Source organism: Tamandua tetradactyla, chromosome X (assembly GCF_023851605.1).
Source record: "Tamandua tetradactyla isolate mTamTet1 chromosome X, mTamTet1.pri, whole genome shotgun sequence".
Taxonomy (NCBI): domain Eukaryota; kingdom Metazoa; phylum Chordata; class Mammalia; order Pilosa; family Myrmecophagidae; genus Tamandua; species Tamandua tetradactyla.
In genome coordinates this window covers 90204233-90216935 of record NC_135353.1, presented here as the reverse complement: position 1 = coordinate 90216935, position 12703 = coordinate 90204233, and the positions used below count along the sequence as shown (strand labels likewise).

Genomic DNA, 12703 nt, shown 5'->3' with positions numbered 1-12703 from the left:
GTAAGAACGGGGGAAAATTCATCTTCCCCAAATTGAATTCTTGATATTTTCACAAGCAGTGTGGACAACCAAAGCTATAGGCTGAGCCCCTAGTCTTGGGGTTTGTTCATAGGAAACTTGATCCCACAAAGGATAGGTCAAGCCTACTTAAAATTAGGCCTAAGAGTCACCCCCAAGAGAGTCTCTTTTTTTGCTCAGATGTGGCCTCTCTCTCCAGACAACACAACAAGCAAACTCACCTAACATTTGAGTTGTACTTAGAAGGAGAAATAGAAAAGGAAAGCACATCTACTCCATCTTTCCAGAAATGGAATTTGAATTCCTACAGAGAATTCTTCAACAATAATAAAACTAAATAAAGCCAATCTTGATTTTTATCACTAACATACACCAACATACTCCAACATTTCTAAATAATTCCAGTGTTAAAATAGTCCCCACAAAATATATTTATCTTTATTCTTTTCAAAAGTTGTTTTTTTCTGCAAAGAATGTGATTGCTTGAACAACTTTATTGAAGTTTAATTAGCATACAATAAACATCCCAAAGTGTACAATTTGATGTGTTTTGACTTATATATATATGTTTAAATTTTAAAGAAATTGCCAGCCTTAGAACATAGTTGTACCACTTTACACTTCCTCCAAAAATATATGAGAATTCCAGTGATCCACATTCTTACCAACACTAGGTAATTTAGCCCTTCTAATAAGGATGTAGTTGTATCGCATTGTGATTTTGATTTGCATCTCCTTAATAACTAATTACATTGAGTTTCTATTCATGTGAATATTTGTCTTATGTATGTCTTTTGGAAGAAGTATCTATTCAAATCTTTGCCCATTATTTGTTAAGAATTGTTTATATATTCTCTGCACAAGGTATTTATCAAATATCCCCTTCTGTGGTTTGTCTTTTCACTCTCTTAACATTGTCTCTCAAAGAGCTGAAGCTTTTTATCAAGTCATATTTATACATTTTTAATTGATTTTACTTCTTTTGTTTTATTTAAGAAATTATTCCCTGACCAAGGATAACAAAGGGATTTTCTCCTAGAAGTGCTACACTTTTGTTTTGACATTTGAGACTATGATCCATTTTGAATTATCTTTTTATATGATACAAGGCATAGATCGAAAAACTTTTTTGCATGTGGTATCCAAATGTACCAAATATAATTGTTGAAAAAGCTATCCTTTCTCCTCTAATCATTCCCTTCCCTTTCATGATAATTGATTGTCTATCTATGCATAATATATGTGTGGGTCTTTTTCTGAACTCTTCTGTTTCATTGATGCATTTTTATCATTATGCCAACACCACACCATACTGATTAATGTTGCTGTATAATAAACCTTGAAATCAGACAGCATAATCTCACCAACTTTGTTCTGTCTTTTGAAGTTCTTTTGGCTATTCTATAGCTTTTCCATTTCCATATGAGTGCTAACATTAGTTTGCCAATTTCTATCAAAAAGTCTTGTGGGATTTTAATTGGAGTTTCATTGAATCTATTGATAAATTTGGGAACAATTGATATCTTAGTAATATTGACTCATAAACAAGGTATATACCTCCATTTACTTAGGTCTTTATTAATTTATCTCTGTAATACTTTGTAGTTTTCAGTATGCAGATCTTATACATCTTTTGTCATATTTATTCCTATATATTTATTATTTTCTAATAATATCACAAAATGAACTAATTATTTTATTTCACTTTACAATAGTTCACTGCCAGTATAAAAATATAATTATTTTTGACTTCCGGAGAAGATGGCGGCTTAGTAAGACGTGCGGATCTTAGTTCCTCCTCCAAAACAGCTACTAGGGGAGTAGAAACGATACAGAACAGCTCCCAGAGCCACGACAGAGATAAAAAAGACAGTGTACCCCATCCTGGAATGGCTGACTGGCTGAGAGAACCCGCTCCAGTAAGATCGCCGAGGGGCACAGGCTTCCCCGGGTGGAGCGGCAAGCGCCCGGAGTCCCTCCCTTCCTCCTTCCCGGGTCAGCTGGCAGAATTGGACAGGTGGTCCCCTCAAGCCACGACGGCTGGCGCCCCCACCACGTGCGACCCCCCGGAGCAACTGAGAGAATTGGATCAGAAATCCCCAGGCTGCGGAGAACAGTGACCGGGGGGGTCCCTTCCAAACACGTGACTCCCCGGTCCGGCTGGGAACGGTGCACTCTCCTCGGCCGTGGTGGCTGACACCCTCTCACCATGCTTGGCGCCGCAGGCTGACTAGGAAATACGGACGGGTTCTCTCCCGGGCTGCGGCGGCCGGTGACCCTCCCCACGTTCAGACCCCCGGGCCGGCTGGCACTATTCCAAGCCGCTTCGGCTGGCGAACCTCACCCGTGGCGAGAGTTTTCCAAAGTTAAAGGACCCACAGCACCTTTTACTGGTGAGACCCGCAGACAAACGTATGCCACGAGTGCCACCTACTGGGCAGGATAAGAAAAACAGAACCCAGAGATTTCACAGAAAAATCTTTCAACCTATTGGGTCCAACACCCAGGGAAAGCTGAATAAATGCCCAGACACCAACAGAAGATAAAGGATCATGCTCAGAAAATTGAAAATATGGCCCAGTCAAAGGAACAAATCAATAGTTCAAATCAGATACAGGAGCTGAGACAACTAATGCTGAATATATGAACAGAAATGGAAAAACTCTTCAAAAACGAAATCGATAAATTGAGGGAGGACATGAAGAAGACATGGGCTGAACAAAAAGAAGAAATAGAAAAACTGAAAAAACAAATCACAGAACTTATGGAAGTGAAGGATAAAGTAGAAAAGATGGAAAAAACAATGGATACCTACAATGATAGATTTAAAGAGACAGAAGATAGAATCAGTGATTTGGAGGATGGAACATCTGAATTCCAAAAAGAAACAGAAACTATCGGGAAAAGAATGGAAAAATTTGAACAGGGTATCAGGGAACTCAAGGACAATATGAACCGCACAAATATACGTGTTGTGGGTGTCCCAGAAGGAGAAGAGAAGGGAAAAGGAGTAGAAAAGCTAATGGAAGAAATTATCACTGAAAATTTCCCAACTCTTATGAAAGACATAAAATTACAGATCCAAGAAGTGCAGCACACCCCAAAGAGATTAGACCCAAATAGGAGTTCTCCAAGACACTTACTAGTTAGAATGTCAGAGGTCAAAGAGAAAGAGAGGATCTTGAAAGCAGCAAGAGAAAAAAAAATCCATCACATACAAGGGAAACCCAATAAGACTATGTGTAGATTTCTCAGCAGAAACCATGGAAGTTAGAAGACAATGGGATGATATATTTAAATTACTAAAAGAGAAAAACTGCCAACCAAGACCCCTATATCCAGCAAAATTGTCCTTCAAAAATGAGGGAGAAATTAAAGCATTCTCAGACAAAAAGTCACTGAGAGAATTTGTGACCAAGAGACCAGCTCTGCAATAAATACTAAAGGGAGCACTAGAGTCAGTATGAAAAGACAGAAGAGAGAGGTATGGAGAAGAGTGTAGAAAGAAGGAAAATCAGAAAAGATTTATATAACAAAAAAGGCAAAATGTTAGAGGAAAATATTATCCAAACAGTAATAACACTAAATGTTAATGGACTGAAATCCCCAATCTAAAGACATAGATTGGCAGAATGGATTAAAAAACAGGATCCTTCCATATGCTGTCTACAGGAAACACATCTTAGACCCAAAGATAAACATAGGTTGAAAGTGAAAGTTTGGAAAAGATATTTCATGCAAATAACAACCAGAAAAGAGCAGGAGTGGCTATACTAACATCCAACAAATTAGACTTCAAATGTAAAAGAGTTAAAAGATACAAAGAAGGACACTATATACTAATAAAAGGAACAATTAAACAAGAAGACATAACAATCATAAATATTTATGCACCAAACCAGAATGCCCCAAAATACATGGGGAATACACTGCAAACACTGAAAAGGGAAATAGACACATATTCCATAATAGTTGGAGACTTCAATTCACCATTCTCATCAATGGACAGAGCATCTAGACAGAGGATCAATAAAGAAATAGAGAATCTGAATATTACTATAAATGAGCTAGTCTTAACAGACATCTATAGAACATTACATTCCACAACAGCAGGATACACCTTTTGCTCAAGTGCTCATGGATCATTGTCAAAGATAGACCATATGTTGGGTTACAAAGCAAGTCTTAACAAATTTAAAAAGATTGAAATCATACACAACACTTTCTCAGATCATAAAGGAATGAAGTTGGGAATCAATAATAGGCAGAGTGCCAGAAAATTCACAAATACGTGGAGGCTCAACAACACACTCTTAAACAACAAGTGGGTCAAAGAAGAAATTGCAAGAGAAATTAGTAAATACCTCGAGGTGAATGAAAATGAAAACACAACATATCAAAACTTATGGGATGCAGCAAAGGCAGTGCTAAGAGGGAAATTTATTGCACTAGATGCCTATATCAGAAAAGAAGAAAAGGCAAAAATGCAGGAATTAACTGTCCACTTGGAAGAACTGGAGAAAGAACAGCAAACTAACCCCAAAACAAGCAAAAGGAAAGAAATAACAAAGATTAGAGCAGAAATAAATGAAATTGAAAAAATGAAAACAATAGAGAAAATCAATAAGACCAGAAGTTGGTTCTATGAGAAAATCAATAAGATTGATGGGCCCTTATCAAGATTGACAAAAAGAAGAAGAGAGAGGATGCAAATAAATAAAATCAGAAATAGAAGAGGAGACATAACTACTGACCTCACAGAAATAAAGAAGGTAATAACAGGATACTATGAACAACTTTACACTAATAAATACAACAATTTAGATGAAATGGACGGGTTCCTGGAAAGACATGAACAACCAACTTTGACTCAAGAAGAAATAGATTACCTCAACAAACCAATCACAAGTAAAGAATTTGAATTAGTCTTTCAAAAGCTTCCTAAAAAGAAAAGTCCAGGACCAGACGGCTTCTCATGTGAATTCTATCAAACATTCCAGAAAGAATTAGTACCAACTCTCCTCAAACTCTTCAAAAAAAATCTAAGTGGAGGGAAAACTACCTAATTCATTCTATGAAGCCAACATCACCCTCATACCAAAACCAGGCAAAGATATTACAAAAAAAGAAAACTACAGACCAATCTCTCTAATGAATATAGATGCAAAAATCCTCAATAAAATCCTAGCAAATCGTATGGAACAACACATTAAAACAATTATACATCGTGACCAAGTAGGATTCATCCCAGGTATGCAAGGATGGTTGAACATAAGAAAATCATTTAATGTAATATACCATATCAACAAATCAAAGCAGAAAAATCACATGATCATCTCAATGGATGCAGAGAAGGCATTTGACAAGATTCAACATCCTTTCCTGTTGAAAACATTTCAAAAGATAGGAATACAAGGGAACTTCCTTAAAATGATAGAGGGAATATATGAAAAACCCACAGCTAATATCATCCTCAATGGGGAAAAATTGAAAGCTTTCCCCCTAAGATCAGGAACAAAAGGATGTCCACTATCACCACTATTATTGAACATTGTGTTGGAGGTTCTAGCCAGAGCAATTAGACAAGAAAAAGAAATACAAGGCATCAAAATTGGAAAGGAAGAAGTAAAACTATCACTGTTTGTAGACGATATGATACTATACGTCGAAAACCCGGAAAAATCCACAACAAAACTACTAGAACTAATAAATGAGTACAGCAAAGTAGCAGGTTACAAGATCAACATTCAAAAATCTGTAGCATTTCTATACACTGGTAATGAACAAGCTGAGGGGGAAATCAAGAAACGAATCCCATTTACAATTGCAACTAAAAGAATAAAATACCTAGGAATAAATTTAACTAAAGAGACAAAAAACCTATATAAAGAAAACTACAAAAAACTGCTAAAAGAAATCACAGAAGACCTAAACAGATGGAAGGGCATACCGTGTTCATGGATTGGAAGACTAAATATAGTTAAGATGTCAATCCTACCTAAACTGATTTACAGATTCAATGCAATACCAATCAAAATCCCAACAACTTATTTTTCAGAAATAGAAAAACCAATAAGCAAATTTATCTGGAAGGGCAGGGTGCCTCGAATTGCTAAAAACATCTTGAGGGGAAAAAACGAAGCTGGAGGTCTGGCGCTGCCTGACTTTTAGGCATATTATGAAGCCACAGTGGTCAAAACAGCATGGTATTGGCATAAAGATAGATATATCGACCAATGGAATCGAATAGAGTGCTCAGATATAGACCCTCTCATCTATGGACATTTGATCTTTGATAAGGCAGTCAAGCCAACTCACCTGGGACAGAACAGTCTCTTCAATAAATGGTGCCTAGAGAACTGGATATCCATATGCAAAAGAATGAAAGAAGACCCATATCTCACACCCTATACAAAAGTTAACTCAAAATGGATCAAAGATCTAAACATTAGGTCTAAGACCATAAAACAGTTAGAGGAAAATGTAGGGAGATATCTTATGAAACTTACAATTGGAGGCGGTTTTATGGACCTTAAGCCTAAAGCAAGAGTACTAAAGAAGGAAATAAATAAATGGAAGCTCCTCAAAATTAAACACTTTTGTGCATCAAAGAACTTCATCAAGAAAGTAGAAAGACAGCCTACACAATGGGAGACAATATTTGGAAATGGCATATCAGATAGAAGTCTAGTATCCAGAATGTAAAGAGATTGTTCAACTCAACAACAACAAAAAGACAGCCAACCCAATTACAAAATGGGAAAAAGACTTGAACAGACACCTCTCAGAAGAGGAAATACGGATGGCCAAGAGGCACATGAAGAGATGCTCAATGTCCCTGGCCATTAGAGAAATGCAAATCAAAACCACAATGAGATATCATCTCACACCCACCAGAATGGCCATTATCAACAAAACAGAAAATGACAAGTGCTGGAGAGGATGTGGAGAAAGAGGCACACTTATCCACTGTTGGTGAGAATGTCAAATGGTGCAACCACTGTGGAAAGCAGTTTGGCAGTTCCTCAAAAAGCTGAATATAGAATTGCCATATGACCCAGAAATACCATTGCTGGGTATCTACTCAAAGGACTTAAGGGCAAAGACACAAACGGACATTTGCACACCAATGTTTATAGCAGCGTTATTTACAATTGCAAAGAGATGGAAACAGCCAAAATGTCCATCAACAGATGAGTGGCTAAACAAACTGTGGTATATACATATGATGGAATATTATGCAGCTTTAAGACAGGATAAACTTATGAAGCATGTAATAACATGGATGGACCTAGAGTACATAATGCTGAGTGAGTCTAGCCAATAACTAAAGGACAAATAGTGTATGGTCCCACTGATGTGAACCGACATTCGAAAATAAACTTGGAATATGTCATTGGTAACAGAGTCCAGCAGGAGTTAGAAACAGGGTAAGATGATGGGTAATTGGAGCTGAAGGGATACAGACTGTGCAACAGGACTAGATTCAAAAACTCAAAAATGGACAGCACAATAATACCTAATTGTAAAGCAATCATGTTAAAACACTGAATGAAGCTGCATCTGAGCTATAGGTTGCTTTTTTTTACTATTATTGTTACTTTTATTTTTTTCTCTATATTAACATTCTATATCTTTTTCTGTTGTGTTGCTAGTTCTTCTAAACTGATGCAAATGTACTAAGAAACGATGATCATGAATCTATGTGATGATGTTAAGAATTACTGATTGTATATGTAGAATGGTATGATTTCCAAATGTTGGGTTAATTTCTTATTTTTCCGTTAATTAATAAAATATATATATATATATATATAATTATCTTTGTATACTGTTCTCATATTCTCCAAACTTGCAAAACTCAATTGTTAATTCTAGAAGTATTTATTTAGATTGACAGAATTTTCTACGTAGACTGTATTTAAGTCTTTGAATAAAGACAGTTTTGCCTCTTTCTTTCCAGTCGGGAGGCCTTTTTTCTTTGTTGAACTGGACAGAACTTCAGGTGACATATGTGCAACACCCTCCACACCCTTCCCACCCACACCTCCACACCTCCACACCCCCTACCTCACCACGGTGAACTCCTTCGTCTTATGTTGGTGTTTCGAGCATGCGAACAGTCAGCACAACTTCAGGCACATGACTATCTGCCCTATTCTCCTACTCTGTTAAAATCCAAATGTGGACACTACAGTGACTGGGGTGCACACCACCCCCCGACTGGAAACACCACTAGGATCCCTTATAAAGCAAGTTTATTCCCTCAAGTCCTGACAGCCTGAAGGCAGTGACTTCCACCTGGAAGGCAGAAATATGAGAAGATCTATGTGGACATTGTGAAAAGAGGTGACTGGGAAGCCTCCCTAGTAGTCGCCAAGAAGTCAAATGACTTCAAGATGCATGAGAGAAATTTGCAGGGAGGAGGAAGGATGATTGACATCTCCACAGAGATTTAAATGCACCCACGTTACTTTGGAGAATTCCAGGTAAGGCAAACAAAAACTGGGTAACGGTGAAAGATGGGAGAGAACAGAATGAACCACTGAATGTTAAGGGGATGAGGCGTGGGAAAAGGCTTGGAGAAGACACCCTCCCCCTGCCATATGCGCCACCAGAATTGAACACGGGTTGATGAAGAGGGCTGGCATGTCAGTTTGGGAGACTCTTAAGGTTGCTAAGGAAATGCCACTTGGTCTACCCAGCTCCCCCTCCCCCCAGAAGTCTCAGAATTCTGCTTTGTGACATCTCAGCCTACCAAGGGCTACCATTGGCTGTGGGTGTGCCTTGATGACCAATCAAAGCTGAGGGGCGTGGGTTCTCATTGTCCTGGAGGGTATATAAAGGGAGGTAAGGCACCCTGGGGTGGAGTACTGCGAGACTTCAGTATGGCGAAGGCGACCCAAGAAGAAGAGCCTCCAAAGCCAAGCACCAAAAAGAGAAGGAAGTGGAAGGTCTCATATAAAACCAGGCCCAAAGGTGGCTTAAAGGTTAGACTAACCCTCCCAAGCTCCTCCTCTTTTTCCCCATTGACTATCACCACGCCCCCCACGGCCCCCACGCCCCTCCCCCACTCCGACTCCTTCCCTGTCCTTGCCTGGCCCAATGTCTTACTCACCCCACATCAGTTCTCCTGAAAGCCCCATTCCCATCCATCCCAAATCTCTTTCCCCAACCCCATGTTCTCTGTATCCTCTGTGTTCCTCCTTACTGTCTTTCCAGATGCTGAAGAGAACCATGGGGCTGAAAAGACCTGTTCAAGGGAGTTCTATGGAAAAGGCCACTCTGAGCATGGTCGCCCATTCAGGAATGCCTGAGAACCCTGGACAGTCTCATGACGATTGTCCCAAGGAGAGTAAGCTGGACGAAAACGAGCGAAAGGAGGCACAAGAGACCCCGGAGCCCTCCACCACTTCATGTGACAACCCAGCCACTTCAGATCGAGGCCACAGAGCTACAGCATCAGATGTAGATCTGAGTCAGAAACCGTCGAGTACACTGAAAGTAATGATTAAAATAAAATGAATAAATTGTGAAAAGGAGATACGTGTCTGCAAGTTCTCTGATGGTGGAGAGAGAAGGATGGAGAGAAAGAAAGGAAGAGACAGGAATGTGAGGAGGGAGGAGGTGGGGTCCTGCGGAATTGGGGGTCAAACCTGTAGGTCCATAGTAATCCAGACATTGGGGAAAAGGGCTGAGACAGAACTGACCACTAAAATTTCCTTTTTAGCACTATCCTCTGGGTAAAGAGGAAGTGGTTTTGTTGTTTCTGCATGTGTTTGCCTAGTGAGGGTTCCAGCTTTATCAAAATGTAGATTACTACCATGAAGTGAGGTGCATGGGGGGCAATGCCACCACCCCAAAAGGTCAGGGGCTATATCACTTCCAGTCCCCCTACCTCATAGTGGTATTTGCTGCACATCCTAAGCTGTAAACAATTGAAGGTCCTCAGAAGAACCAAACATTTCACCTAACTAGAAGTCATTGACAGCACCCCAATGATTGACATAATGCTGGGGGGATCCCCAAATCCAACATGGATGAGGTCACTTTCTAGGAAAGGAAACTTGGAATGGAGTAGTGCTTTACCAAGGGTGGGGCAGTCTGTGTCATCTGCTCCCAGAGCGGGCAATAGAGGGAACAATAATCCACAGGGAATTTTTTAATTAAATTTTATATTTAGTGATAATTGTAGATTCGCCTGCGGTTACAAGAAATAGTATACAGCAGCCCTGGGTAACTTTTAGTCAGCTTCACGTTATGATATCTTGCAATGCTACAATATTACAACCAGGATGTTGACATAGTTGTATGTTATATAGTTTTATATAACATGTGTTATACAACTATGTTATATGAACATAATTATGTTATATAAATTAACTAAAACATAGAGTTTTAGTTAATTCAAAGACTTTATTTTTTAGAACAGTTTGAGATTTACAGACAACTGAAAAGATAGTACAGAGTTCCCATATACTCCCTTTTCTCTACCTCCCACTAACACCCCCTGCACAGTTTCCCTTATATAATATCTTGCATTAGTGTGCACATTTATTACAATTAATGAGCCAATATTGAGACATTATTATTAACTAAAGTCCAGAGTTTACACTAAGATTTACTCATGTTGTACAGTTCTATGGGTTTTCACAAATGTGTAATGCCATGTATCCATTACTGTAACATAAAGAACAGTTTCAACATTCTAAATGCCCTGTGCTTCAATTATTAATCCCACTCTCCCTTCCTCTGATTCCTTGGAAACCGCTGATCTTTTTACTGTCTCTATAGTTTTGCTTTTTCCCAAAATGTCCAATAGTTTCAATCATACAGTGTGTAGTCTTTTCAGACTATCTTCTTTCACTTCACAATATGCATTTAATTTTTCTTCGTATTTTTTCATAGCTTGATATCTCATTTCTTTTTATTGTTGAATAATATTACCTTATGTGGATGTACTACAGTTTCATCATCCCTTGCCTATTGGATGGGATCATGGTTGCTTTCAGTTTTGGGCAAATATGAATAAAGCTACTATTCACGTACATTTTTGTTAAGACAATGTTTTCAAATCGGGTGAATATCTAGGAACACAATTGTTGGATAGTTTGCTAAAACTACATTTAGCTCTGTATGAAACTGTCAGACTGTCTTCCAAAGTAACTGGGTCATTTCGCATTCTCACCAGAATGACTGAAAGTTCCTGTTGTTTCACATCCGTGCCAGCACTCTGTATTGTTATTTTTTGTATTTTAGCCATTCAAATAGGTGTGTACTGGTATCTCATTGCTCTATTAATTTGAAGTTCCCTAATGAGAAATTATGTAGAATATCATTTCATATGTTAGTCATCTATATATTCTTTGGTGAGGTGTCTATTCACAACTTTTGCACATTTTTCATTTGGGTTGTTTATTTTCCTAATGTTTTAAGTATTCCCATTATGCATGCATTACACATTCTGGTATATGCTGTTCATTTTTTTCATTATTTTTTCTTTGGATTTCAGTTCAAGAAGTTTCTATTGACTTATCTTCAAGCTCACTGATTCTTTCCTCCACCACCTCTAGTCGACTGACGAGCTCATAAAAGGCATTCTCTATTTGTCACAGTACTTTTTATTTCTAGATACTCCTTCACATTTTTAAAAATTTCCTTCTCTCTGTTTACATTACTTATCTGTTGTTGTGTTATCTTCTTTTTCCTTTAGATTCTAAGCACATCAGTCACAGTTATTTAAATTCTGTATCTGATAATTCCAAAATCTGTGGTTCTGCTGCTTGCTTTGTCTTTTACAGTGTTTTTCCTTGCCTTTTAACATGCTTTGTAATTTTTTTTTGGAACCAGATATGATAAATCTGGTAATAGAAACTGAGGTACTCACGCTTTTAGCGTGAAGTTTTGTGTTATTCTGGGTAGGATCTGGGATGTGTTCAATGTTTTCTATAGTTTTAGTTGCCAAAGGATTCAGTTTCCTCTAGAAAGCATGGAGGAAGGGGATGCAAGAGAAGAGAGGGCTGGGTTTGTTAAAGTTCTTGGTGTAGAATACATCCAACTTTCCTCCTTGCAGTTCTCTTCTCTTTGCTCTCACATAACACTTTCTCCTGACTTTCTTTCCATCTCTCCCTGGTCCTTCTCAGTTTTCTCCATCCAACCCTTAAATAAGGGTGCTCCCTGGCATACTGTTCCAGACCCTATCCACCTCCTTTTCACACTTCCTTTTTGACCAATGGCTTTTTACAAAAGTGTTGTCTCATTACCAAATTTTGCATAATTTTCTCTTGTCTTTCTGTTAATTTCTAGTTTGGGTCCATTATGGTTAGAGAACATTCTTTATTATTTCAAGTCCTTTCAGTTTCTTGAGGTTTATTTTATGCCCCACTATTGTGATCTATCTTGGTGATTATTACATGGGTGCTTGGAAAAATGTGTGTACATTGCCGTGTAGTGTCCTATATATGTCATTTAGATACTTATGTTTGTATTGTTCTGGATCTTCTATTTCCTTGTTGATTTTCTGACTAGTAGTTGTATCAGTTGCTAAGAGTGGAGTGTTGAAGTGTCCAAGTATAATTGTGAATTTTATTATTTGTCCTCAGCTCTATTAGCTTTTTCTCCACATATTTTGAGGCTCTCTTGTTTAATGCTTACACGTTTATCATTATCATGTCTTCCTAGTGGA

The 12703-nt window shown here is 38.2% G+C and overlaps 1 protein-coding gene across 1 annotated transcript; it reads left to right on the top strand.

Moving 5' to 3' along the window:
- The first annotated feature begins 8853 nt into the window (after nucleotides 1-8853).
- LOC143671088 (uncharacterized) lies at nucleotides 8854-9555 on the top strand. The gene is made up of 2 exons (XM_077146047.1): nucleotides 8854-9008; nucleotides 9241-9555. Exons 1-2 carry the CDS (start codon nucleotides 8907-8909, stop codon nucleotides 9541-9543), a joined length of 405 nt encoding a protein of 134 aa, XP_077002162.1. The 5' UTR covers nucleotides 8854-8906; the 3' UTR covers nucleotides 9544-9555.
- The last annotated feature ends 3148 nt before the right edge of the window (nucleotides 9556-12703 follow it).